Source organism: Meles meles, chromosome 12 (genome assembly GCF_922984935.1).
Source record: "Meles meles chromosome 12, mMelMel3.1 paternal haplotype, whole genome shotgun sequence".
Lineage (NCBI taxonomy): Eukaryota > Metazoa > Chordata > Mammalia > Carnivora > Mustelidae > Meles > Meles meles.
In genome coordinates, this window is record NC_060077.1 from 59,007,037 (window position 1) to 59,033,561 (window position 26,525).

At 39.2% G+C, this 26,525-nt stretch overlaps 1 protein-coding gene across 1 annotated transcript in view; it reads left to right on the forward strand.

The window, feature by feature from the left end:
• GALNT1 (polypeptide N-acetylgalactosaminyltransferase 1) overlaps positions 1-26,525 on the forward strand; it is an 82,796-nt gene that overhangs the window by 23,388 nt on the left and 32,883 nt on the right. Inside the window, exon 3 of the mRNA XM_046025425.1 lies at positions 167-341. Coding sequence (XP_045881381.1) covers positions 167-341 — 175 coding nt within the window. The remainder of the gene's footprint in view (positions 1-166; positions 342-26,525) is intronic.

The window sequence follows — 26,525 nt, forward strand, 5'->3', positions numbered from 1 at the left end:
AGGAGGAGGACAGGGCAGCCGCTAGGAGGTTTTACAGACTGGGAGAGGAAGGGCTCAGAAATGGCTCCGGTTGCTGAGGGCCCAGTTTAAACTCATATTATTAAAATAAAAACATTTATCAATTGCTATAAAATTGATGTTAGTTAAGTTTCTTCTGTATTCTTAGTTCTAGAGCCAGTACAAAAGCCTCATGAAGGCCCTGGAGAAATGGGGAAACCAGTCGTCATTCCTAAAGAGGATCAAGAAAAGATGAAAGAGATGTTTAAAATCAATCAGTTCAATTTAATGGCAAGTGAGATGATCGCACTCAACAGATCTTTACCAGACGTCAGGTTAGAAGGGTAAGTATGTGGTGTGGTCCTAACAGCATTGAATTTGAGTGAAAAGTGTGTTCTGAGTTTCCAATAAATTACACTTTAGTGTTGACTGTTCTTAAAGTGAATGTTTGATCACTAAGTTATTACTTACCCACTTAAATTTAAATACTGATAAAAATACTGCTGATCATTAGGCTATAAATTTTAGGCTTTGGAAAATAATAATTTATCTTAATAGATTAGTAAGGGATTTTAAACTTCCTATAATCAGCTTTTTAAAAAGGATTCTTTTAAGAGGTACGTAACTTAAAACGGTAATGTATATAGTCATAGGCGTACAGATGACTAAATTTTTACATATACATATGTACCTGTCTAATCGTCACCCACATCAAGATATGTGTGTTGTGTGGATGAATTCCATAACTTATTTACACACTCGTAGACGTTTGGGTTGTCTCCACCTTTGACTCTTATGAGTAAAGCAGTTGTGACATTCTTGTGCATGTCTTTTGGAGGACTTAGGCGCTCATTTCTGTTTGGCATGTACAGGGGAAAGGAATAGATTATACATTTGTATAGCATTAGTGTGTGCTACCAGACATTTTTCCAGGATGATTGTACTGATTTACATTCCCACCACCAATGTAAGAGGACCAGTTGCCCCACATGAAGAAGGTAACATAAAGTATCTAGGCTAGAGGACAGCAGACCCCATTAGAAGCAAAGGAACTATATAGAAAACACATGGAGCAGGTGAATGTGCACATTTGGCTCCTGGGACCATAGTCGCCTTGCCCTCTGGGCCTCCCATTAGCACCAACAGCCAGGTTGAGATTGGAGGATCATTCTTGATAGAATAGGACTAGGCATAGAGGAAAAAAAAAAACCTCATAGTAATCATCACTCCAAGCCAATATTCAGCTTTTTGGTTCCCTAGTTTTATAACAAATACATAACCAAGGAATACTAGACAATCACAAGAAACACTCAAACATGAAAAGTATAGTCCCCAGAAGAGAAATAATGCAAGTTGGAGGAAGCAAAAACTCTTAAGGGAGAAGAAAACTTAAAAAGAATTAATCCCAATGAAATAAGAAAGCATATTACAACCATAAAGCAATAGGCTGTTATTCAAATGATAAATTAGGAAAACCAAGAGTGTTTAAAAAGACAGAAAGAAAAGGGCAAAACTTAGTGCAACTCAACAGGAATCCTGGAAATAAAGGAGCAAAATTTCAGAGGAAAAGAATTACTAGTCTAGAATTCTGTATCTGTCCTTACTTGCAATCAAATGCATAGGTTAAAAAAAGGACATTTTTGGAAATGAATAGTCTCATAACTTGGAACTGCCACACACCCTTTCTTGGAAGGTTACTGGAGATTATAATCCACCAAATGAGGACCTAAACTCAGGAAAAGATGGACAGAGGATATGGAAGACGGGATTTGGCCTAAAACAAATGTAGTAGGAATTCCTTGAGGATGGTGAAGGGAGAGCCCTCGGTGACAGTTTTTAGGCCAAGAGGCAACCACCCAGATGGAAGCAGGACTTTAAGAAGACAGATGATGATACAGCTGAAGGCCTCTGGAAGAGATTTAGACGATGGGGAGTTTGGGAGGCAATTAGTAAGTGCATAGAAAACCATAGCAGGGAAAATATTATAATTTCAGAGAAGATTTAAAAAGTTGTACAGAGAAAGCATAAGCAGTTATAGTTTAGTACATGGCACAGCTGTGAATGCATCCTAGAAGGCCACCATTTAATATTATTCATATAAAAATTAAACTATGTGGGGAATGGAAAGTATCAGTGTGTTCGTCCAGCAGATTGGCTAAGTGGCGGTCAGTCAAAAGAAGCTTCGTTGTAACCTTAAGTTTTCCCAAGCTGTTAACCCTCTTGAACGATATAGACAGAGAGCTGCACTCTTCAGGGAAGCCTGCAGTTGAAGTGTTAATGGTGTCTGTGCTAAAAGGAGCCTTGATTGTTAGTGTTCCTGGTAGAGTATTCCCCTATATACATTCCTGTTCTCAACACATTTTATTGAACATTTATGTTTTGAACAGTGTTTAAGTGGTGTGATACACATGCTTGTGCACTGAATTTTGGGGTTGATGAGGACTGCCTAGATTTGAAAGTCTTACCTCGCACAAGCTGCTGATATGCAGTCCTTGCCAACCGTTTGTTCTCTGTGGGAGTGGGCCGCTTATGAAGTTGGCACAAAGTCGCTACTGTCGCTGAGTAGCCTTTTTGCACCTTCTTGCTCCATCTCTGTGCAGGTATCTTTTAAAGTTTTTTTGTTTGTTCGTAACTTTGCGGGGAATTTCAAATGTGTACAAAAAGAGACAGTAGTATAAGGAACCCTCGTGTTCCTCACCTTGCTTCAGTAATGCCCAATAGTTTTGTCTCTTACTTATACCCTTTCATAGTCCCCCAGCAATCTCTGTCTTCTGGTAAGTATGTACACCTCTGTGTATCTTCTTGCTACTGTTCTAGGGTAAGTCTGTATGAGCAGTAGAACACAGTACAAGTGAATGAGTGTTGCTTCCAGGATTAGGTTATAAAATACACTGTGGTTTCTAATTTGGTTTTTATTCTCACTTGGGTCATTAGCTCTGGAATTAGCCAACCGACTTGACAGCAGCAGCAGTCCTATTGTAAAACCCCTCTGGTTTGTGGCCTTTTGTGAATAACCAGCTAAGTGTGATTAGAAGCATATTATCCAGTTCCAGGTAAAGGTGTACCATTTGTAAATATTCCAGTATATATCTCTGAAAGATGAAGACTCATATAGGAAGGAAGGTCATGATACCATTTCAAGCCTAAAAAATTAATTTAACAGTGACTCCGTAATAACATGAAATAGTTGGTGTTCAGATTTCCCTGGTTATGTCATACCTTTCTTTTTTTGTAGGTTTTTTTTTTTTTTTTTAAAGATTTTATTCATTTGAGAGAAAGTGAGAGAGAGAGAGCATTAACAGGGGGAGGGTCAGAGGAAGAGGCAGGCTTCCCACCGAACAGGGAGCCCTGCGTGGGACTTGATCCTAAGACCCGAGGGCCACAACCCAAGCCAAAGGCAGTCACCCAACCAGCTGAGCCACCCAGGCATCCCTGTAGTGTTTTTTATCAGGATCCAAATAAGGGCCACACAATGCAAATGGTGCACATGTCTCTTAAGCCTCTCTCGGTCTCTGCAGGTTCCCTCTCCATTTTTTTCCCCCAGAGACCAGGCAGAGTATCTGTATCTTTCCTCAGCCAGCATTGTGTGGACTGCATCACTACAGTGTCATCGACTGTTCCTCTGTTCCTCTCTTGGCTATGGATTGGTAGGTTAAAAGCATTTTGTACCCTTTTTTTGATACATTTTGAAGGATACATTTTGTATCCTTCAAGTCAGCTGAATTGTGTACTTCTGGTATTGTGCAGTCTAGTCAGTCATGTGCCTCCCCACTGGACAGGTCTGTTAAATGTCCCATCCATCTGTTTTTCTTTCTTAGAACTCCGATTAGCCAGGCTTTGGACTACTTGAATTGATTCTCTTAGTCTCTTATATTTTTGTCTTATCTTTATTCTTCTTCCAGGGAAAATTTCTAGACTGTCTTTGAGCTATTCTCTTGAATTTTTTATTTGTTAAGTTTTTTATTGCTAAGTTTTTGTCATTGTTATCTGACATTTAAAAAATGTAGATACAAAACCCTACACTTTACCACTTTTATACATATAAATAGTTGTGAGATATTTAGTATAGCAAAGCATCTTTCTTTTTTTTTTTTATTCATTTGACAGAGAGAAATCACAACTAGGCAGAGAAGCAGGCAGAGAGAGAGGAGGAAGCAGGCTCCCTGCAGAACAGAGAGCCCAATGCGGGGCTTAGATCCCAGGACCCCAGGATCATGACCTGAGCCGAAGGCAGAGGCTTTAACCCACTGAGCCACCCAGGTGCCCCTAGTATAACAAAGCATCTTACTCTTTCTAGTTTTAAAGTAAATTTAACTTTCTTTTAAAGAATAATCAGTTCTGGGGTGCCTAGGTGTCTCAGTTTAAGCATTAGGCTCTTGGTTTTGGTTCAGATCATAATCTCAGGTTCTTGGACTGAGCCCTGCGTCAGGCTCCATGCTCAGTGGGGAGTCTGTGGGAGATTCTCCCTTTGCCCCTTCCTCCACTCATGCATGCATGTGATCTCTCAGATAAAATAAATAAATTAAAAGAAAAATAATGAGTTCCATGAATCAGGGTGTTGCTGTTAAAGTTCTTCAAAAAAATTGCTGTGGCCCAGGGTAATTAAATTGAGTTTGGATCCAGGTCTGGCTCTTACTTCTCTTCTTTCTCTACCTAATTGCTGGAAGTTATTTTTTGTCATTTTCTTAACTATTCCTTTTAATGCTAAGTTAAATTCTGGAAACAGATTTAAATAACGTATTTAGTAGAATTCTGTTTATTTTTTAGATAAGCTCCTCTGGATGATTTTGATGAATTTGTGGATGTTGCTTTGCTTTGAATTTTTAAGATTTTAACTTTTCCAGGTGTTTTCAGTAACATATTTGCTCTATAAATAATTGAGATTTCTAAGGCTGATAGGTGTTTTGTTTCAGTTACATAAAATTTTATTGTGTACATTCTAGCATAAATATTACTTTTTCATACCTTTGTCTTCTAATTTGGTTTCTACCTGCTTCATGAAATGTAAATTTTCTGTTATAGAACTTTAGAAAATTCCCTGATAGATATATGTGTGTGTGTGTGTGTGTGTGTGTGTTTGTTGTTGTTTCTGTTCTATCTTTTGCCTCAGAAAGATGTGGTAATGAGTAGTTTAAAAATATGCTTGGGTGGAGACACCTGGGTGACTCAGTTAGTCGATGGCCTGCCTTCTGCTCAGGTTATGATCCCAGAGTCCTGGGATGGAGCCCTGTGTCAGGCTCCCTGCTTAGCAGGGAGTCTGCTTGTCCCTCTCCCTATGCTCCTCCCCCAAGCACATGTGTGCACTTGCTTTTTCCCTCTCTCTCTCTCAAATAAATAAATAGAATCTTTAAAAAATATATGCTTGGGGTGCCTGGGTGCTTCAGTCAGTTAAGCATCTGACTTTGGCTCAGGTCAGGTTCTCACAGTCCTGGGATGGAGTCCTGAGTCTGGCTCCATGCTCAGCAGGGAGTCTGCTTGTTCCTCTCCCTCTGTCCCTCCCCCCATTTGTGCTCTGTCTCTCTTGAAGAAATAAAATAGTTTTAAAAAAAAGGGTTTTTTTTGCTTTAAGATATTTGTCTTAAAGTATTTTTTGTCATGTATTTTCCATCATTTACTAGGGATCTCTTGAAAATTTTACTTCTTTTTTGGAAAACCGATTCTTCTCTTTAACTGTTATTTTTTTAAAATGATGTAAACATTCAGAAAGCTATAAGAGATTACAAACCTTTGTTCCAACCACCAGCCTTCTATTGAATCTTAAGTTGCCATATTTTCTTTTTATTTTGCTTTTAGCAATAAAACCTTATGGCTGTAGTTGAATCTCTTTGTATACTTCTCCCAGTTGCATCACACTTCTCTCTAACCATTGTTCTGGTTTTTCTACTTACTATTACTGTTCATGCTTTTAAAGTACTTCATATCTATATATATATAAATAATATAGTTTATAGTTTTATATTTTTACTTAACAAGTGGTAGTAGAGCATAGGCACATATCCTTGTACAACTTTTTAAGAATTGTTTTTGCCCAAGCATTGATTTGGAGATTTATCCATGTCAGTGCATATAGTTCTGCACTTGATCTTAGCCAAAAGGCCGAGAAGCGATGTGCATGTAGTTCTGGATCATTCATTTTAACTTCTTTGTAAAAGTCCATTGTATGAATATGCCACAATTTATCTGTTGTTCTTTTGCTTTTTGTATATATATTTTACGGTTACAGTGTCTCTGTAAACATCCTTTTACATGTATTCTCTTCTACAATGTTAAGAGTTTTCTGTAGAACAATGCTTTTCAAGTTATAGTTCAGGACCCTTTACTCACTAATGGATCATAAAATCAGTTTAGTGAATACCTCTTAGCACTTTAATTAATGAAATAGAAGATAGCAGGGTGTGTTTTATGTAAAAGTATTTTTTCATTAACCATTATTTCAGGATGTATTAGATTAACATAAAATGTATTTGTTATCAAGAGTTATGACCAGAAGTGTTTGACAGTAGAAGTGAAATTGTGCTGAGAGGTACGCACTTTTTTATTTCACTCAATTTTTTTTTTTTTAAGATTTTATTTTTATTTGACAGCGAGAGAGAGAGAGATCACAAGTAGGCCGAGAGGCAGGCAGAGAGAAAGAGAGAGGGAAGCAGGCTCCTGCCAAGCAGAGAGCAGAGAGCCCGATGTGGGACTCGATCCCAGGACCCTGAGATCATGACCCGAGCCGAAGGCAGCGGCTTAACCCACTGAGCCACCCAGGCGCCCCTTCACTCAATTTTTTTAAAAGAACTACTCCCACACTGATTTACCAATTTACATTTTCCAGCTACAGAAGTTCATGCAGAGGATAATAGTGGCATGGACCAGGCTAGCACAGGTGAAGATGTTTTAAATTTTTGATTGCCTTTTTTTATGATGGAACCTATCAGAATGCGGTTGGGTTGGATATGGAGTAAAAGAGAAAAGGAAAAGTAAATTTAGGCCTGAGTAGTCATCTCAATTACAGTGATACTTGCCAAGATAGAGAGAAGAGGAAAATAGAAATATGGGGAAGGAAATCAATAAGTGTATATTTATAAAAGCCTGGAGTTCAGGGGAGATGTTGAAACTGGAGCTATGAATTTGGAAAGTGAATATAATGAATCATGGGCTTCATTGAGATAGCCTTCGGAGTGGATGAGAGGAAAAAGAGGTTAGGTGAGATGATTGACATTTCAGCTTTTGAAGAGTGAGAAGAGGAAGATCTAGCAAAAGGGTAAGAGAACGAGGTATGAGGGGGAAAGTATGTGGAAGTCAAGCAAATGTTCAAGGAGTAAATGGTCAACTCTGTTAAATTCTGCTGAGATGAATGATGAAGTCTCTAAATTGACCCATGGATTTCTGTACATGGATGCTGTTGGAACTTAGATAAAATTGTTTCTGTGGAGTAATAGGAATGAAACTCATTTAAAAGAATGAGGAAGACTTCCAGTTTCTGTGATGGCGCAGCCTTGGTGATTTAGATCAACTCTTCAGTTGAGGACAATTAGAAAGTCGGGGGGAAAAATCTATCTATCTATCTATCTATCTATCTATCTATAAATTATTTGCTTAAAACCATATAGAGGTTAGAAGGCAGGGAAGAATTTCAGAGCCAAACTATGGGAGAAGGTAAAGACTCAGAGAAACAAGCCTGGAACTTTTACCTTGATGCATTCCAGAAGGTGAATACCTAAATAGTACTTTTTTTTTTTACATTCCATATGATTATTTTTTTATTTAAATTCAGTTAGTTAGCCAACATATAGTACATCATTAGTTTCAGATGTAGTGTTCATAAATAGTACTTTAAAAAAAATTTTTTTTTTTATTTTTATTTATTCATTTGACAGAGAGATCACAAGTAGGCAGAGAGGGAGGCAGAGAGAGAGGAGGAAGCAAGCTCCCTGCCAAGCAGAGAGCCCAATGCGGGGCTTGATCCCAGGACCCTGAGATCATGACCTGAGCCGAAGGCAGAGGCTTTAACCCACTGAGCCACCCAGGTGCTCCCATAAATAGTACTTTTGATAACATTTTAGTGCTGGGACATAACACCTGGAGTCCAGAACCTATCAAGTCTGTATGTGTGTGTTTTGAGGGGGGAAAGTCAGATATCCCTTCCTCCATGTTTTAGTTTAGGTTCTTAGAAATAATGATGAAATTGAAGTTGATCAGCCCTGGTGGTAACTGAAGCCCAAGTTTAAACCATCTTAATCCAGAAAATCGAATTTACTGCTGCCTTGGCTCCCCCTAAATTCAAATGTAAATCCTCTCTGAAGGAAGTTATTGTTAAATTTTCAAATGGTGTTTCATACACAGTGTCTGGTTTACACTAGACACCCAAGGAAACAAGGCACATGAAAGAAAACAAAACAATAGACAATGAAAATAGAGCCAGAATGACTCCAAGTAATAAAGTTATCAGAAATAGACTTTAAAATGATTGTACATAATAATATTTTCAAGATTTAAAAACAAGATTGAGAATTTCAGCAGAGAACTAGAATCTATTAGAAAATAATGAAGTGAGGGGTTCCTGGGTGGCTCAGTGGGTTAAAGCCCCTGCCTTCGGCTTATGTCATGATCCCAGGGTTCTGGGATTAAGTCCTGCATCAGGCTCTCAGCTCAGCGGGGAGCTTGTTTCCCCCTCTGTCTGCCTGCCTCTCTGCCTACTTTTGATTTCTGTCTGTCAGATAAATAAAATCTTAAAAAAAGAAAAGAAAAAAAGAAAAAATAACCAAGTGGAAATTCTAGAACTGGAGAAGTACAGTAATAAAAAGTAAAGACTAATGGATGGGTTTAGCAGCAGACTAGACATAGCTAAAGAGAGAATTAGTGAGCTGAATTATAAATCAGAAGTAAACATCCAGAATGAAGCATAGAGGATGGAAAATAAAGAAGAGATAGTAAGAGATACAGGAGATAAAAAGGTCTAGGATTGCCAACAAATTGTAGTCAAAATAAGAAAGAGAATAGAGGAGTACCAATATTCAAAAGTATAATAGCCAGGAATTTTCTAAAACTAATGTTAAAAACATTAAGGCACAGAATCAGTAAGTTTGATGAACCTTCAGCAGGATACCTGCCACATAATACTTGGGCATATCATAATAAAACTGTTAGAAGCCAGAGCTAGAGAAAAGAATTATAAAAACAAGCAAAGGGTTGGAGGGGGAAGATAAAGATCACCTTCAAAGGTCCAGCAGTAAGTCTGACAGCTACTTCTCAGCTGACTTCTCAACAGAAAAAATAAGGAAGCCAAAAGATAATAACAAGGTGTCTTTTAAAGTCTGAGATAACTTTAAATAAGCCTAAAATTTTATACCCAGCACAGATACCTTTCAAAAATAAAGACCTATAAGAGAAACAAAACTGAGATAATTCATTACCCTAAAAAACACTAAATGGTGTTCTCTAAGCAGAAAGAAAATGATCCCACTGGAATGATCAGGTATGGAAATGAAGGAAGAACGATGGAATTGGTAAATATGTAGACAAATTAAGATCAACTATGTAAAGAATATCTTATCACATAAAATATCAATAAAATTAAAATACAGAACAAAGCATTTTCTTTGGGTGGGGATAAATGGAGTTAAACATTTGTAAGGTTTTTTGGGGGTGTGTATGTATTGTCAAGTTGTGGGTTGTAAAGATAGAAATTAGTATTAGACTTTAATAAATCAAGGTTGTGTGTTGCAGTTTTTAAGGTTATCACTAGAAGAAGATAAATATTAGTAGAGTGGAGAAAGTAGAAATTTTAAAAATATAAATTCAGAGGTACTTGGCTGGCTCAGTTGGTAGAGCATGTGACTCTTGATCTTGCAGTCATGAGTTCGGTCAAGCCACACATTGGGTATGGAATCCATTTTTATATATCTAATGATAATTCAGAAGTATAGATAAAAGATTAGAATCAATAAGTACGTATTGTTTTAAGGTTGATACTTATAATGAAGATAATTATATTTCTATGTCAGTTTTCTAACAAAAGATGAGCAACAGATTTTTTTTAAAAATACCACTTACAGTGCAATCAAAAAATATCAAATACCAGAAATTCTCGTCAAAGAAAATTCCAAAGTGTTATTGAGAGAAATTAAAAATCTAATTAATGGAACAATGCCCATCTTTATGGGTGGACAGTTCAATATTATAAAATGTTGATTTTCTCCAAATTGATTTATAGATTCAGTGAATTTCTCGTCGCCACGTTTGTGTGTATAATTTGACAGATTCATTCCCAAATGTAACTGGAAGTGCAGAGACTGAGAATAGCCAGACATTTTTGTAGGAGAATAAGGTTGGAGGAGTTGCAGTAACAGTTACCAAATGTCTCAAGAAGGTATAATAATTAAGATAATTTTGCAAGGATAGACACACACATTGGGGAAACAAAATAGGGAGTCTGTAACCAGTCCCATACTACTTGAACACTTGGTTTAGGACAAAGATAGCACTGCTTAGTAGTAGAAGGATGTTCTTCTAAAGAAAAAAGTAAACAGTATTGGGTCATCCTGATAATAATTTGAGGACAAAACTGAAACTAACTTTTTCTCACAAAATGTAGAAAATCATTCTCGTGTATTACAGATATAAATGTGAGAGCAAAGCAATAAAGCCCCTAGCAGATCACACAGAATTTATTATGATCTTGAGAGAGAGGAAGATTTTTTAAACAGGACTTAGAAACACCCAAAAAATGCAGGGAAAGTTTGATAAATGGGACTACATTAAAGACTTCTTGTTCATTAAAAAAAAAAAAAAAGTGGAAAGAAAAATACATTGAAAAGGCAAGTCACAGAAGAAATTTATGATACTTATAAGCAGAAAAATGCTCAGATCCAGAATATATAAATTACTCCTACACGTCAAAAAGGAAAAGGAAAATGGATGAAAGACTTGAAGAGATAATCCAAATGACCAATAAACATAAGACAAGGTGCTCAACCTTTTTAGTAATCAAGAAAACAGAAAACTAATGAAATACCACTTCATACTCTCATATAGTGTTGGTGGCAGTGTAAATTGTTACACCCACATTGAAAAACATGCCAGTATCTAGTAAAATAAGCAGCAGCATGCTTCTTGACCCAGCAGATCTGCACCTAGGTGTGTCCAACAGATGCATGCACGAATGCTTCGGGAGACAAGGCCAAAAATGTTAATAGTAGTACTTTTATATTGGCTCCAAACTGAAACAATCTAAGTGTGCATCAGCAGTGATTGTGGTAGATCCATACAATGGAATATTTTACAAGCAGTGGAAATGAACAAAAGCCACAATGTGAATGAATTTCACCATTTATACCAAGCTAGAGTCACAGAAGTGTATATATGGAATTATTCTGTCTCTAGAAAGGCCAGATATAGGCACCACAAAACTGTGATGGTAAGGGTTAGGACAGTGATTCCTTAGGGGAGGAAGAAAACGTAATGGGAGCAAGGGGACTTGTGGTGCTGGCCATGTTCTCTCTCTTCCCTTGAGTCATGGTTACATGAGCATTTGTTGTGTGATAACTCATTCAGCTCTAAATTTATGTTTTGTGCACTCCGCTTTACTTCAAATAAAATCAACTTGAGAGAAGAGTGGGGGAAGCAAAGTGGGGGGCAGCAGTGGAGGCAGTAGGGGTGGCAGTGCTTTGGAGGCATCATCGGAGAAAGAGAAGTGGAGGTGTTGTGCTTGTGCGATTACAGGAGATTCTTTTTTCAAAGATGGTATATAATGCAGTCTGTGTGTTGATGGGAATGATCCCACTCAGGGTAACTTTGAGAGGGGAGTATTACAGCAAGAGCATTTAACTTGAGTGGGTGAGAAGGAATGTAGTTGGCTTCAGACAGGAACAGGATAATTCGGGCCTCGAGTCATAGGAAAAAGGCACAATGTTCACGATTACCATGCCTACAGGATGGTAAATGTGTTTATGGGAGTATGGACATTCTCTGACAGCTTCTGTGTTTTTGCTGAAATTGCCACCTGTGAGTGAGGAAGGTGGGAAAGGTATTGAAAATCCGTGGACATGTGAAACAAGCACATTGAAGGAGGTGAGTAGGAAATTCAGGAGAACTCTGCACAGTGCTGAGAGCCTGCTTGAGGTTTGTGGTTATAAACTGGAAATGAGGCCATTCAGCATGCTTTCTTTGGCTGTAGTCAGCCCCTCAAGTGAGATGCAAACTCAGCAGAAAGTTGGACTTAGCTAGGGTTGGGATATTCCAGCAAGTGTAAGAGAAAAGAATAGGGAGCCCAGGATGACACTAATGATAAAGAGCCATGGATCTAAGCGAGTAGCGGACCTGGAGAACATGAAGGGGGCAACAGAAAGTAAGAAGAAGGAAGGTCTGGAGTGGAGACCCCTGTGAAGGAAACCAAAGATCTAGGATTATTGGAGTAATTGAGTTGGAAGAGCAAGGATGGGGGTGGGGTGGGGACGGTGATGGTGACCAGAGACTGTGACGCTTAAAAAGACTTGGGCCTTCTTAGGGAAAAGCAACACTCTTCAATCAGCAGTAAGGAACAGGCGATTTATCTACCACCCCCTCCAGATTGAGTGGTATGTGAAATAGGGAAGAAAAGCAGCCTCCTCTTGAAGATTACTCAGAGGATGCCTGGGTGACTCATTTGGTTAAGCACTGCCCAACTCTTGATTTTGGCTCAGGTCACGATCTCAGGGGTTATGAAATCAGGCCCCATGTTGGGCTCCATGCTCATTGAGAAGTCTACTCGAGATTCTCTCCCTATTCCTCTGCGCCTCCCTCTCACTTGCTCTCTCTCTCTCTCTCAAATAAATAATCTTTAGAAAAAATAGACTACTTAGGAAGTGGTCTTCTTGACAATATTTTAATTAGTGCTAGAAGATGAAGGAAATACTCAGAAAAGGGATTATGAGGAGGCGCCTGGGTGGCTCATTTGGTTCAGCATCTGCCTTCAGCTCAGGTCATGATCCCGGGATCCTGGAAATGTGCCCTCCATCGGGTTCCCTGCTCAGGGGGGAGCCTGCTTTTCCCTCTTCCTCCACCTGCTACTCTCCCACCTGTGCTCTCTTTTGCTCTATCAAATAAATTTAAAACTTCTTTAAAAAAAGGGGATTAGAAGGGCATCTGGGTGGCTTAGTGGGTTAGAGCCTCTGCCTTCGGCTCAGGTCATGATCCCTGGGTTCTGGGATCAAGCCCCACATTGGGTTCTCTGCTCAGCAGGGAGCCTGCTTCCCTTCCTCTCTCTGCCTGCCTCTCTGCCTACTTGTGATCTCTCTCTCTCTGTGTCAAGTAAATAAATTTTTAAAATCTTCAAAAAAGGGGGGATTAGGAATATAGCTGATTTTACTAGTGTCAAACCATGAATTCCTGGCCCCAAAGTGGAAAGGTGTGCTGGTGTTATAAAACACCAGTTACTTTACCTGCAAAATGGGTTTATTTGGGAATAACAGAGAATTGCAATTCAGGACAAACTACACAAAACCATAGGCAAATCCAGTGATCAAAGGGAAAGACTTCTTTTATGGAAGAAGAAATTGGGAAGAGGGTTTGTTTGTTTGCTTCTTTGTTTTGAGGGAGAGAGAGCATTCCCCGCGGTGGGGGGGGGGCAGAGGGAGAGAGAATCTCAAGCAGACTCTTCACCAAGAGACTGAGCCACCCAGGTGCCCTAGGAGAAGCTGTTTTGAGTGAAATTTCATTAGAGAAAAGCAGGAATTGGTGGTGATGATGGTTTCCCATTTGCTGAGGTGCAGGTGGTACTCAATTTCTTGTAGAAGATGCATGTACATCTTTCCCTGTTGGGACCTGTAGTTGGTGAATTCCTGTTGACCATTCTTCTGTTGGGTCTGTAATTGACATTCTTGTAACTGAAGTTGGGTAGTATGGCTCCCTTTTCCTGCCTCCCCCCACCCCGCGCCACCCCCCCCACAGGGTCCTGACTTTTCATGAGGTTTCTCTCCATTAATTTTCACAGAAGTCAGGAGCTTTAGTTAGCCTTAGGCCAGTAGCAATTAGGATTTGGGTAATTCACAATAACTGAAAGGCCTGGGTTTTTTGTCACTTGTTCACTGCATTATCTTACAGTTTTAGAACCTTTTCACAAGGTATATAATTGTATAGTTATTCTCATTTCTAATATTTTATTACTTTTCTTTTTCTTTAAATAATCTTGCTAGTGATTTGCAATTTTTAATTCTCAAAAAAGAAGTAGCTTTTCCTTTATCTGATTTTTTAAAAAATTTGTTTTCTGTGTAATTATCTCTTCTGTTTTGTGCTTAATCTGGTCTCTCCCTTCTTTAGTTAAATCCTTAATCTATTATTTAAAAAATGTTTTTGTTTTCTAATAGTCATTAAGGACTCTGTATCTGGGGTGCCTGGGTGGCTCAGTTGGTTGAGCAATCATGATCCTGGAGTTCCGGGATCGAGTCCCACATCCGGCTCCATGCTTGGCGGGGAGTCTGCTTCTTGCTCTGACCCTCCCCCTTCTCATGCTCTCTCTCTCTCTCTCTCTCATTGTCTCTCAAATAAAATCTTAAAAAAAAAAAAAGACTCTATGAACACTTCAGTGCAGCCTATTGTTTTATGTATTTTCATTCTTACTTATTCCTAAGTAGTTGGTGAATTCCATTTGATTTCTGCTTAACTCAGGATGACCTAGAAATACATTTAAATGTTTCTAGGTACATTTCTTTCTGCTTTTTGATTTGCTCATTTTTTATTAGTGATTTCTAGATTAATTTCATCATGGTCAGAGAACATGACCTGTATATAAATATGATCTATTTCAAATGGGTTGAAATCTCCTTTTTTTTTTTTTTTTTTTTTTTTTTTTTTTTTAAGATTTTTTTATTTATTTATTTGACAGATAGAGATCACAAGTAGGGAGAGAGGCAGGCAGAGAGAGAGAGAGGAGGAAGCAGGCTCCCTGCCAAGCAGAGAGCCCGATGCGGGGCGCGATCCCAGGACTCTGGGATCATGACCTGAGCGAAAGGCAGAGGCTTTAACCCACTGAGCCACCCAGGCGCCCCTGAAATCTCCTTTTTGACCTAGAAAGTGTTCAGCTTTTTAAAAATGTTTTCCTCTGCAGTTGAAAATAACTATTTGGTTGCCTGTTACTTCTGGGTTTTTTCCTGTTTCTTAGTACATGGCGTGTTAGATTCTGATTAATTTGTATTTTTAAAAAAAGTCCCCTGTAATTATGGATTTGACAGTTTCTCAATTTGTTCTTTTATTTTTCAAGATTGCATCATTTGATGCATCAGCAGTGATTGATAGTATATTCTTGCTTTTAAACTCAGTGTTCATTATATCTGTAATTTTTTTACCCTGGTTTTGATATTGCTATACTACTTTTAGTCTGTTTAACATTTTCCTGTGTATGTCTGTTATTTTTTTTCTATTTCTTTCAGCCATCTATGATTTTATTTTATGTATATCTCTATTAAATGGCTGGATTTATATTTTCATTTCACACCAATCATTTTTTAATAGGTGAGTTTGATGCGTCTACATTTATTGTGACTATTAAATTTGGATTTCTTTTAGGTTGAACCATACAAAATTGATATTCAACCATTTTTGACCTGTGAAAATGAATTTCATAAAGTTCAATCTAACCTTGTTTTTTTGTTTACCATCCTTTTTATTTTTTCCTCCTCTCCTGCATTGCTAATTGATACAGTTTCATTAGATAAAATTTTTAGTATTGATGCTTTTCTATCTCTTAGTTTGGAAGCTGCACATTTTATTTTTATTCCTTTAGTAGTAAGAACTGGGTATATTGTAATTGTCAACATGTGGACTTATCTTTATCTACATGTTCACTGCACATCATGTACTCTTGATGTGAGCGTTCATATTCTTCAGTTCTAGGATATTTCTGGCTGTAATCTTAAATATTGCTATGTTACAATTCCCTCAGCTTGTTCTTCTGGAATTATTCATATGCATAGACTAGAGCTTCTCAGTCTATACTTTTTTCCCCCTTTGTCCCTTTTTGAGTTATATATAATGAATTTCTCATTAATATCTCGATGGTGGCAACATCCAGGTCTCCCTCTCCATTTATTGGCTTTGTGGCTTTGGAAGAGATAGTGACCTTTCTATACTTGAGAATCCTTATCTGTACAGTAAGAAATATAACAAGGGCTGTTGTGAGGCTTTGTAGTGCTTTGAATACTTCCTGGCACCTAGGAAAAAGGAAGACCTGTGTTCACAGAGTAAGCTCTAGGTCCAAGTACAAGTTTCATGAAAAGCCATTATAAGCATGCTTTTCCACTCCATTTGTTTTTAGTAAGCTCTGTCTGGCTTCTGCAGTGTATTTATAATGAAATGTGCAACAAGAAACATGAGATGTATATTTATCTCTGCACTAAGATGAACAAAGCTGGCCAACAGGTCAGACTACTTTTAGACTACTTTACAGAGGTGGAAGTATAAGTGGTGTGGACAGCCCCCAGAGTGCAGCTTTTTCACCCCCTTTTCTGAATCCAGAAAAGCCCTGCTTGACCTAAGTCGTGGGCATACCTGGTAGTATAGTTGGCAGTGTCTTGACCATCCTGTGCCTGCCAGGAGCCTTTACTCTATTGCTGGATCTCCAAGGACACATTTCCTGCAGGAAACTGGGGGAAAGAATAACATTGTTCAAGTGTCAAGAAGAGTGAAAAACAATCAAAGAATAACTTTCGTAATGTGTGATCTTAGGGAAGGAGCTTTGAGGCAAATTCCAAGTCATCTAATGTGGCAATTCCATCCTATGTAATTAGTCTCAGATGTTCAAAAAGTAGTAATACCAGGGGCACCTGGGTGGCTCAGTTTTTAATTGTCTGCCTTTGGCTCAGGTCATGATCCCAGCGTCTTGGATCAAACCCTGCATCGGGGTCCCTGCTCAGTGGGAAGCCTGCTTCTCCCTCTCCCACTCTCCCTGCTTGTGTTCCCTCTCTCACTTTCTCTCTCTGTCAAATAAAATCTTAAAAACAACAAAAAAGTAATACCAGTTAGTGAGTGCTTATTATGTACCAGGCACTACACACATTATCATTTTTTAAAAGATTTATTTATTTATTTGACAGAGGTCATAAGTAGGCAGAGAGGCAGGCAGGGGGGTGGGGGTGGGAAGCAGGCTCCCTGCCGAGCAGAGAGCCTGATGCGGGTCTTGATCCCAGGACCCTGGGATCATGACCTGAGCTGAAGGCAGAGGCTTTAATGCACTGAGCCACCCAGGCACCTCTAAATAAATAAATTTTTAAAAAAGAATTCAAATATACTAAAAAGGTTTCTTAAAACAATGGAGAAAGAATGCCCTTGAAGAAATACTGAAGTGAAATGAGTAAGAATGGCAAATTAAGATTCAAAGGCACACACATTAAATATTTCAGTAGACTCCAAGTAGGTCCAAAAATTGGAAAAATTTTTTAAGAGATTCAACAAATAAAATCGAGTATCATCATAAACTTAAAGAGAATCAAATATCTCAAATCTGAATATATAAAATGTAATACACAAAAGCAAAACACTAAATTGAAAACCATCTCCAATCTGAATGTATAAGATGATGTAATACACAAAAGGAAAGCACTAAATAGAAAAAACAATGTAAACTAATAAATATACAATAATCACTAAAATATAGCCATAGAAATGATCACAATATACTTAGAGAACTCTGGGAATAGTAAAAATATAAAAACTTAATATAGAAAAATGCACAGAGCCTTGCCAGCGACTAAAAAAACCAGATTTTTTAAACAGATTTTTTAATTTATTATTTGACAGATTACAAGCAGGCAGAGAGGCAGGCAGAGAGAGAGAGGAGGAAGCAGGCTCCCCGCTGAGCAGAGAGCCTGATGTGGGGCTCGATCCCAGGACCCTGGATCATGACCTGAGCTGAAGGCAGAGGCTTTAACCCACTGGGCCACCCAGGCGCCCCCACATTATTATTTTTAAGTGGTTGAGTAAAATAGTAGTATGCCCAGTTGACAGATGGGGAAACTCAGACTTGGGGAGATTAAATGATTTGTGTTAAGTGCAGTTAGTAAGCGATCCAAGTGAAATCTATCATTGACAAACGTGTAATCTTAATCAATGTGCTCTGCCATCACTTGTATGAAGGATCTTCATTGATCTTTTCTGAATGGCAGTACATGGAGGAAAAATTATAAAATGTTGCCAGACACTGCCAGACAGGTGGCCCGTCTTAAGAAATATTGATGTGTCGTTGGTAAATGGTAGTGATAGGCTAACTTTAGTGGATGACAAATACTTTAAAAATCATAGCTGAAAGGAACATGGAGAAGAGAATTGGATAATATACACATACTCACCTTGACTTAGCATAAAGCTGTTTCCTTTCCCAAGGCCTTGGTTTCCTTGTCTGTAAAACTGGGAGAACAGTGCCTCTGTCTGACGGTTATTGTGAGGATAGAGTGAGGCAATGTGTAAAAATTCGTAATGCCATTTCAGGCCCTAAAAGGGCCAAAATAAGTACAATGAGAATTTAACAGTTGCAAAATAGTATAAATAGTAATTATCATGGCACTTCTGTTGTTCTGCATTCCTGAACTGTTAGGTGTTTGTGTGGATTGATTCTCTGGTAAGCCCAGTCTTGCTGAGATGATCACTATCCTAAGCAAATTGAATAATCTGTCTATTTCCCAAAACACTGCTGAGTCACTCAGGCAGGCACTCAAACTAACTCAGACCACATTGTAAATTTCATGCATTAGAGTTAATTCAGTAATTTTTTCACTCACTTATAACAAGAATTCTTGTTATGTAGGCCATCTTTTAATTACTGTTGTACATGGAAACATAGATGAAACCACTTGTGTTTTCACTCATTGTGTAAAATCAGGGATTTTTCAATCAACTCCAGCTCCATTCCAGTATATAACTCACTCCCAGTAAAAGCATCTGTCCACTGTGGTAGTGATGGTATAGTTTCAAAAACCTGCCCATCTCCCCTCATCCTTTCTCAGTCTGTGCTCTCTGACAAACAAAGGAGTAAACCAGGGAAGAGAAAGGCATGGGGTGTGAAAGACAGGAGATTCAGTGTGCAGGACAGCCAATAGAATCCCGGTGGGCATGGCAGAGGGAAAGCCCTGGACCACAGTTGTGCGGGCACAGAGGCAACCCACCCAGAAAACTTGAGGAGGGATTGCTTTAAGATGATTTCATTCGTATTACGGCTCGTGCTTCCAAACATCTTTAGAGACTATTTAAACGATTTGTTGAGTCTGGATTTGAATTAGTGATAGATACATAGGAAACAAAGAAAAGTGGCAAAAATAACTTAGGGTAAAGTGGAAGGCAATGTCGTGGAGAAAAGGAAAAGTATTCACAATATACGAATCAGCTATAAGTAGCATTTTACATAGTCCTTATATAAACATTAAATAACAGTGAACCAAATTTCTAATACAGCTACCTCGAGGGAGTAGCAATTGTATGTGTTAGGATGGGGATAGGAGGGAAATAAATCCTTATATTCTGCAGTAAGTTAATATGCAATATCTAGAACTAGAAAAAAATCAGCAAATAAAAATTCAGATAGAGTGTTTAGAATTATGGAGGTAAATACCAAGAGAAAGAGGTCAAAGAATTGCATGTGGTTTCCTTACAGGGACAGAATGGTAGAGAGGGGAGAGAACAGCTTTTTAAAACAAGCTTTACACTGTTCTTTTATTCTTTATGTTTTCATATTTCTTGTAGATTCCTAATTGCTATGTCTTATGGTAACTTTGTTTTTGGTTTTTTTTTTAAGATTTTTTTTTTTTATTTATTTATTTGACAGAGAGAGATCACAAGTAGACAGAGAGGCAGGCAGAGAGAGAGAGAGAGAGGGAAGCAGGCTCCCTGCTGAGCAGAGAACCCGATGCGGGACTCGATCCCAGGACCCTGAGATATGACCCGAGCCGAAGGCAGCGGCCTAAATATCCTCAGTATCATTGGTCACAGGCAATGCAAATGAAGATCACAATGAGATACTACTTCACATGCAGCAAAACATCTCTAAGAATAAGCACAGGTACAAAAAAATGTTGGTGAAGTTGTGGAGAAACTCAGTGGGTAACTTTGTTTTTAACTAAGAAATTGGCAAACTTTTTTCCAAAGTGGCTGCACTGTGAACATTCCCACCTGCAAAATGTCCGAGCGTTCCAGTTTCTCCACAACTTCACCAACATTTTTTTGTACCTGTGCTTATTCTTAGAGATGTTTTGCTGCATGTGAAGTAGTATCTCATTGTGATCTTCATTTGCATTGCCTGTGACCAATGATACTGAGGATATTTTCATGTATTTATTGGCCATTCTTATATCTTTAGTGAAATTTCTCTGGATTTTTTGCCCATGTTTTATCAGATTGTCTTCCTATTGCAGAGCTGTAAGAGCTATTTATATATTCTAGATACAGCTCCTTTATCAGATAAATAATTTCTAAATATCTTCTCTGAGTTTGTGTCTTGTCTTTTCATTTCCTTAGTGGTACTTTTTCTGAAACACAAAAATTTTTAATTTTGATAAAGTTAAATGTATTAGTTTGTATTATGCTTTTAGTGTCATCTCATGTTTAATAGTACAAGACTAAAAGCTTTCCCCTAAGGTCAGAAGCAAGGAAAGAATGTCTGTTCTCCACTTCTATTCAACATTGTGGTTGAAGGCATTCCAGAACTCAGAAGTATGTACCGGGTGCAGGAGGAGAGCCCCTACCCCCCAAGAGAAACCCACTCTTTCTGTTCTGAGGCATGAGAACAGGATTTTTAAGGGTTAGTGGAGAAACAGCTCCCCCCCCCATTTTTGTATTTTCTTTTTTCCCCTTCTCTGCTCTCCCAGTCCCTAGGGTTGTTGCCAGGGCTGCCCAGCCATGGGAGCAGTGCCAGGCAAACAACTAAAGCTGAGGGAAGGGAATCTCTTTGACCAGAGGATATCTGGTCTCCAGAGCCTGGGTAGAATTTCCCATGCTTCTCTTTTCCTGTCCTGCTGCTGGTCCTAGAGCACAGACACAGGCACCAGCAGTGCTCAGCTGAGTGAGAGAACTAAAGCCTCCACTTTCTAGCTCTGTTGGAACGTCAGTGTAAAAGACGGCTGTTCTATGCCAGTAGGTATATAGATTTAATACAATTCCATTCTAAATCCCAGCCAGATATTTAAAAATATATCCAGAAAAGCAAAGGAAATAGCAAAAATATTTTATTAAAAGAATAAAGTTGGATTAAATAACAGTACCCAAATTAAAGATGTACTATAAAGCTACAGTAATCAAGACAGTGTGCTCTTGGCAAAGAGACAGACGTATAGACTAGTGGAACAGAAGAGATAGTTCAGAAATAGACCCACATGGATATGGCTATTTGGTTTTTGACAAAAGTGTAAAAACCACTCAGTAGAGGAAAGATTATCTTTTCAACAAATAGTGTTGGGACAGCTAGACATCCATGTGCAAAAATAAGAATCTCAACCTTAATCTCAGGTGTTTTTTGAAAATTAGCTCAAATTGGATAATCTAAACTCTAAAAGTTTATAATTTTAGGGTAAATATTCAGGATTGGCATTAGGCAGAGAGTATTTAGACATGACACCAAAAGCATCATTTCATAAAATAGAAAATTGTTAAGTTGAATATCAAATTTTAAAACTTACACTCTGATGGAAACACTGTTAAGAGAATGAAATGATGGGGCACCTGGGTGGCTCAGTCATTAAGCATCTGTCTTTGGCTCAGGTCATGATCCCAGGGCCTGGGATTGAGCCCTGCATTGGGCTCCCTGCTTGGCGGGGAGTCTGCTTCTCCCTCTCCCACTCCCCCTGCTTGTGTTCCCTCTCTTGCTGTGTCTCTGTCAAAAAAATAAATGAAATCTTTTTTTTAAAAATGAATGAAATAATGAGCTACAGGGTGAAAGAAAATATTTGCAAACCATACCTCCGACAAAGGACTCGTATCAAAAATATATGAAGAACTCTCAAACATAACCCAATTAAGAAAAATGAAAGCACTAAAATGTTGTCAAAACACTTGACACTTACCCAAGATACCATATGGATGGCAAATGAACACAGGAAAAGACATTAGCCATTGAGGAAATGCCAATTAAAACCATAATGAAGTACCACTCTATGCCTCTTTAAATGGCTACCAAAAAATATAGTATCAAGCGCTGACAAAGATCCAGGGCATTTGGAACTCTCATACATTTCTGGCAGGAATGCAAAATGATACAGTCTCTGGAAAACAGTTTAGCAGTTTCAGAATTACACTTAAAAACTTATACTTAGGGGCACCTGGATGGCTCAGTGGATTAAGCCGCTGCCTTCGGCTCAGGTCATGATCTCAGGGTCCTGGGATCAAGCCCCGCATCGGGCTCTCTGCTCCGCAGGGAGCCTGCTTCCTCCTCTCTCTCTGCCTGCTTCTCTGCCTACTTGTGATCTCTGCCTGTCAGATAAATAAATAAAATCTTAAAAAAAAAAACAAAACTTAACTGTGTAACCCAGTAGCCCATTCCTGGATATTTACCCCGATGAAATAGGGGTAAAAACATGAAAACATGTTCACATAAAAATCAGTACCTAAATGCATGTAACAACTCTTCGTAACAGCCCTAAACTGGAAAGAGCTAGTGAATGAAGACACTGAAAGATGAGATTTCTGATGCACTGTTCATAAAAAAATAAACTTTTGATACATAGGACTTCAGTGAATCTCAGAGACATGCTGAGTAAAACAAACCAGTCTCCAAGATTACACACTGTGTAATTCCATTTACAGGATATTTCTGAAAAGACAAAACAATACTAATGGAGAACAGATACTGGTTGCTAGGGGTTACATGTGGGGAAGGTTGAGACTATATATCCCTATATAGGGATAACAAAAGGGGTTCTTTGAAGGTGGAACTGTTCTGTTTCCTAAAAGTGGTGGTGGTTTTATGAAGCTATGCATTTGTTAGAACTCAGAGAATTTATTACCCCCTTCAAAGAAATGACAATGTTGATAGTGTGTGGAACACTGAAACTGTGACACACTGCTGTTGACAATGGAAATTACTGCATCCTCTTTGGAAAACCATTCTTGGTATCTACTAAAGCTGAGCCTGTATATACCTTATTGCCCAATAAGACAAAAATGCATACATGCAGTCACCAGAAGACATGTACATGAGTGATTTTCACAGCACTGTTTATAGTAGCCTAGACTGGAAAGTATCTTAATGTCCATAAATATTAGAGTAGAAAAGAAGCTATGATATCTGTATGGGGTGGGGTATGTGTGTACCCATATATCACACATACAGATATATATTCCTTTAAAGGAGTACTGTGCAGCAGTAAAAATAAACTTGCCCATATCAGCATGGATGATATACAAGCAGTGTTGAAGGAAAGAATTGAGACACAAAAGCATATGCTCTGTATCAGTAGTTCTTTTAAAGTGTGGTCCTGGGACGTTTGGAGGTCCTTCAGATCCTTTCGGGGAGCCTGCAAGGTCAGAAAGTATTCATAGTGTTACCAAGACATTTGTTTCCCCCTTCGCTCTTACCCTTCAGCTAGCGCACCATAGAGTTTGAGAAGCTGTGTGAATTAGGGTCTAAGAGGGAAACAGAAATCACACAATAATTTGAACAGAAAGTTTTAATATAATGGGGTTAACTGTGAGGGAGTAAAGACAGTTATGAAGTATATCCTAGGGCTGAGAGTACCAGGGAATGACAAACATTGAAGGGAGCCTGCTCCCCGATGCTGGGCTTCAGACCTCGTTGGAGAAGTCGTGTTTGCTGTTCATTGGATGGTGGAGGAATTTGCTGGTTACCCTTGGCAAGACCTGGCATGCAGTACCCTCCAGAGTGAGGGCTGGCAGACAGGCTTAGTGAGTAGGAAATCAGAGCCAGAACTGGCAAACAGGGACCACGCTTCTGGGATACAGAAAGCCAAAACTGGGAAGCCAGCTGCTGAGGTACCTGGGAGACTGACTGAGAATGTGCCTAAGAGGGTAGGTGCTACTGAAACTCAGTGGGATGATGCATCTGGGTGTGCAGCTCCCACTCCACAGGCAGCGCCAAAGTAGGAAGAAGAAAAACGAAAGTGCGCTGGAACCAGGAAGGGAAATTTGTACTTCCTGCAGTGTCCCTCCAATACCCTGAGTGTGCGTGCCGGGCAAAGCTTACGTATGCCTTTTGCCAGCTGCAAAGAAGACATGTTTATAGGAGCCAGTCTCATGATCACAGAGCAGGCAGTGGAGGGTGTATTTGGAACTAAGAGGCAATAAATCCATAATGGGCACACTCTCTGATAGCATGGATCATCTCTGATAGCATAATATGTGTTAGTAGGTTCTTAGGTTTTAAAATTTTCTGTTTCAGTTTGTAACGTAAATACCAGCAGCTGTACTCTACATAAAAGCGCTTTGGGATCATCAGTTTTTAAACACAAAGGGGTTATGAGTCAAAAGTTTGAGAACTATTGCTCTGTATTATTCCCTTTAAATTAAAGTTCAAACAAAAGACAATTCATCAGTAATGCTAAAGGTTCAGCATACTGGTTACTTTGGGTGGGAGCACAAAAGAACCTTCTGGGGTGTAGGTCATAGTCTGTTTTTTCATCTCGGTGCTGATGCATTCACTTGGTGGAAACTCATTCATGCTTATGATCTGTCTGCTTTTTGTATGTGTATTATAATTTCAGTAAAAAGTTCAGCCTCTTCTTTTCCCTCTTTCCCCAACCTACACCCTGTTGTGAAACCTGCATGTAACTTTTTTTAATAGTAGCACAATCCTACACTAGCTAATCTTCATTCCTCAGGATGAAAGACTCAGTTGGGACAGAGTGGAAAAAAGCTGCTTGGTAACACAGCTGTGGCCTTCCTGCTCACCCTCAGCTCTGTGTCCCCCACCCCCAGAATGATCCCCTACTCCCACCTACTCCTAACCCCAGAGTGATTCCCTACTGGTGGGCACAGTTGGTCCCTCCATGGGAGTAGCTGAACTAAAAGGCTGGAAGGATCTCTTCCTTGAGTGCCCTATGTATGTCCCAGGTTGGGGTGGGGCTTACATGTTCTGAGATCAGTTATGTTGACTTTTTCATACTTTCTTTATATTTCCTATGCTATTTTGAGAGAATATTTATGAATTCACTATATTCTCTGAATGATTAAATTTAACTGTTTGATTTAGGAAATTATTTTCCTTTTTGTCTAGATCCTGATTTGTGCTTTGCTTTGTGATTCTTTCATCCTCCTCTGAACAATTTCCATTTTAGTCTCTATTTCTAGTGTTCTTACTGTCTTTATGGTCTTCTTTTCCATATAGTTTCAGAGTTGAATTCTTTCCTGTGTCTTCCAAGAAATGTCTGGCCTATTTCTTCTCTTCTGCAGAATCTGTTCTCAGAATTTCCTCTTCTTCCTGTCCACTTGCTAGCCGTGCACATGGCTACTGGTACTGCTTATACACTGTGCAGTTTGCCTTCTGTGTCTCACTTGATTTCATTCTTTTGTTGTTTGGTAAGCCAGCAGCTTTGTAGTCACTCTGGCTAATCTCTGCTTCCCAGTTCTCCTGCAGTAATGAATGGGATTATTTGGGAAGAGAAGTCATATATGACTTAGTACACTTCAGTTAATTAATATTAGAAACTCTTTTTCTGAGCTCCCTTTACCCATATACAGGCCCATTCCTGATTTCATAGTCCTGTGCCAGTAGTCTGTGAGTCAGGCATTCAGGCTGAAAACATGAGTGTCTTGGCTTGCTCACCTATGATGTACCTAAAGCATATAGTACTGAGTATAAATGTATAATCTAGCCTCTGTTTATAACATAACAGTTTTAATGGGAAGCTGTTCTCAGAAATATTACTTGGAATGCTAAGGGCACATTATCCTTCCCAGAGCCAAGCACCTGGTCTTCTGGTCCTCACCTCTGCGGTCTGGACTTGGAGGAAAGGAGCTGTAGACAGGGCGGCAGGCTGTGTGGTGGCTCCTAGTGGGGCTTGGAGTGAACCCAGGGTGAGGGGCACCAACTGGTGTAGAAAGGAGTCTGTAGGCCTGTGAGTAGGAGTGGGGTTACTAGTAGAAGGAGATGGAGAGCACACTGTGAAGGGGAGAACGGTCAAGACAATGGTAGGGGCTGAAGAGGGATATAATAAAGGACAATGGAAACGTTTTGTTTCTCCTTTCCTCTTTGGAGAGAGGAGGAACTGGTGTTGATGGGCCCACAGTGAACCCTCTCCTGTTTCTCTTTCTTTCAGCCCCTGACCCTTGTCATGTCTTTCCCCTCCCATTTTCCTTCCTTCTAGCTGCCAGCCAGCGGCCCTCGGGTGACACTTTCAGTAGCTAGGCTGTCTTGGCCACGTCAGAAGAGGGCTTTATTGGCATTTTCCTCGGTCCTCCCCCCTTCTTTCCTGTCTCCAGTCCCACTGGCAGGTATAACATGAGATGGGAGAGACCATGAGGTTTGAGGAGCTTGTGAAAGCTGGAAATCAAGGTGGAAAGAGAAGGCTGGAACCAATGGTTGGAGTTTGGAGATACCTATGAAAGAATTCCATGTGCATTTTTTAGGAGTGCAG